Source organism: Fulmarus glacialis, unplaced genomic scaffold, assembly GCF_000690835.1.
Source record: "Fulmarus glacialis isolate BGI_N327 unplaced genomic scaffold, ASM69083v1 scaffold22214, whole genome shotgun sequence".
Taxonomy (NCBI): Eukaryota; Metazoa; Chordata; class Aves; order Procellariiformes; family Procellariidae; genus Fulmarus; species Fulmarus glacialis.
Window position 1 is genome coordinate 1 of NW_009209018.1, and position 367 is coordinate 367.

General features: G+C 66.5%; 1 protein-coding gene across 1 annotated transcript in view; it reads right to left on the reverse strand.

Moving 5' to 3' along the window:
• Positions 1-6: 6 nt before the first annotated feature.
• The window catches only part of LOC104076012 (kelch-like protein 30), a gene marked incomplete at both ends in the record, with an annotated part of 846 nt that continues 485 nt past the window's right edge, over positions 7-367 (reverse strand). Inside the window, 2 exons of the mRNA XM_009576708.1 lie at positions 7-126; positions 207-363. Of these exons, the coding sequence (XP_009575003.1) occupies positions 7-126; positions 207-363 (277 nt within the window). The remainder of the gene's footprint in view (positions 127-206; positions 364-367) is intronic.

Consider the following 367-nt stretch of genomic DNA (forward strand, 5'->3'; position numbering starts at 1 on the left):
CATCTCCAACCCCCTGTCCTCATCCTCGTTCTCCTCCAGCACGCGGCCACCAACCACCACCAGCACCTCCTCCAGCTTCTGTGGTGGGGTTGGGGGGTTCTTCTGGGCACCAGCATCACTCTGCCCCTGACAGAGAGGCCGGGCCAGGACTGTCAGACTGACAGCTGAGCCTCCCCCCACCCCGATTTGGGGCAGGGGGTACCCACCATGGCGCGGGATCGGGCGACGAGGGCCTTGCTGGCATCTGAGTCACGGACGAGGGGCTCGGTGGCAAGCAGGTTCTGCAGGTACTGGTCAGGCAGCGAGACAAGGTGGGCCAGCTCGAGCAGCTCGGGCAGGAAATGGGCTCGGGGGACCGGGGCACTGC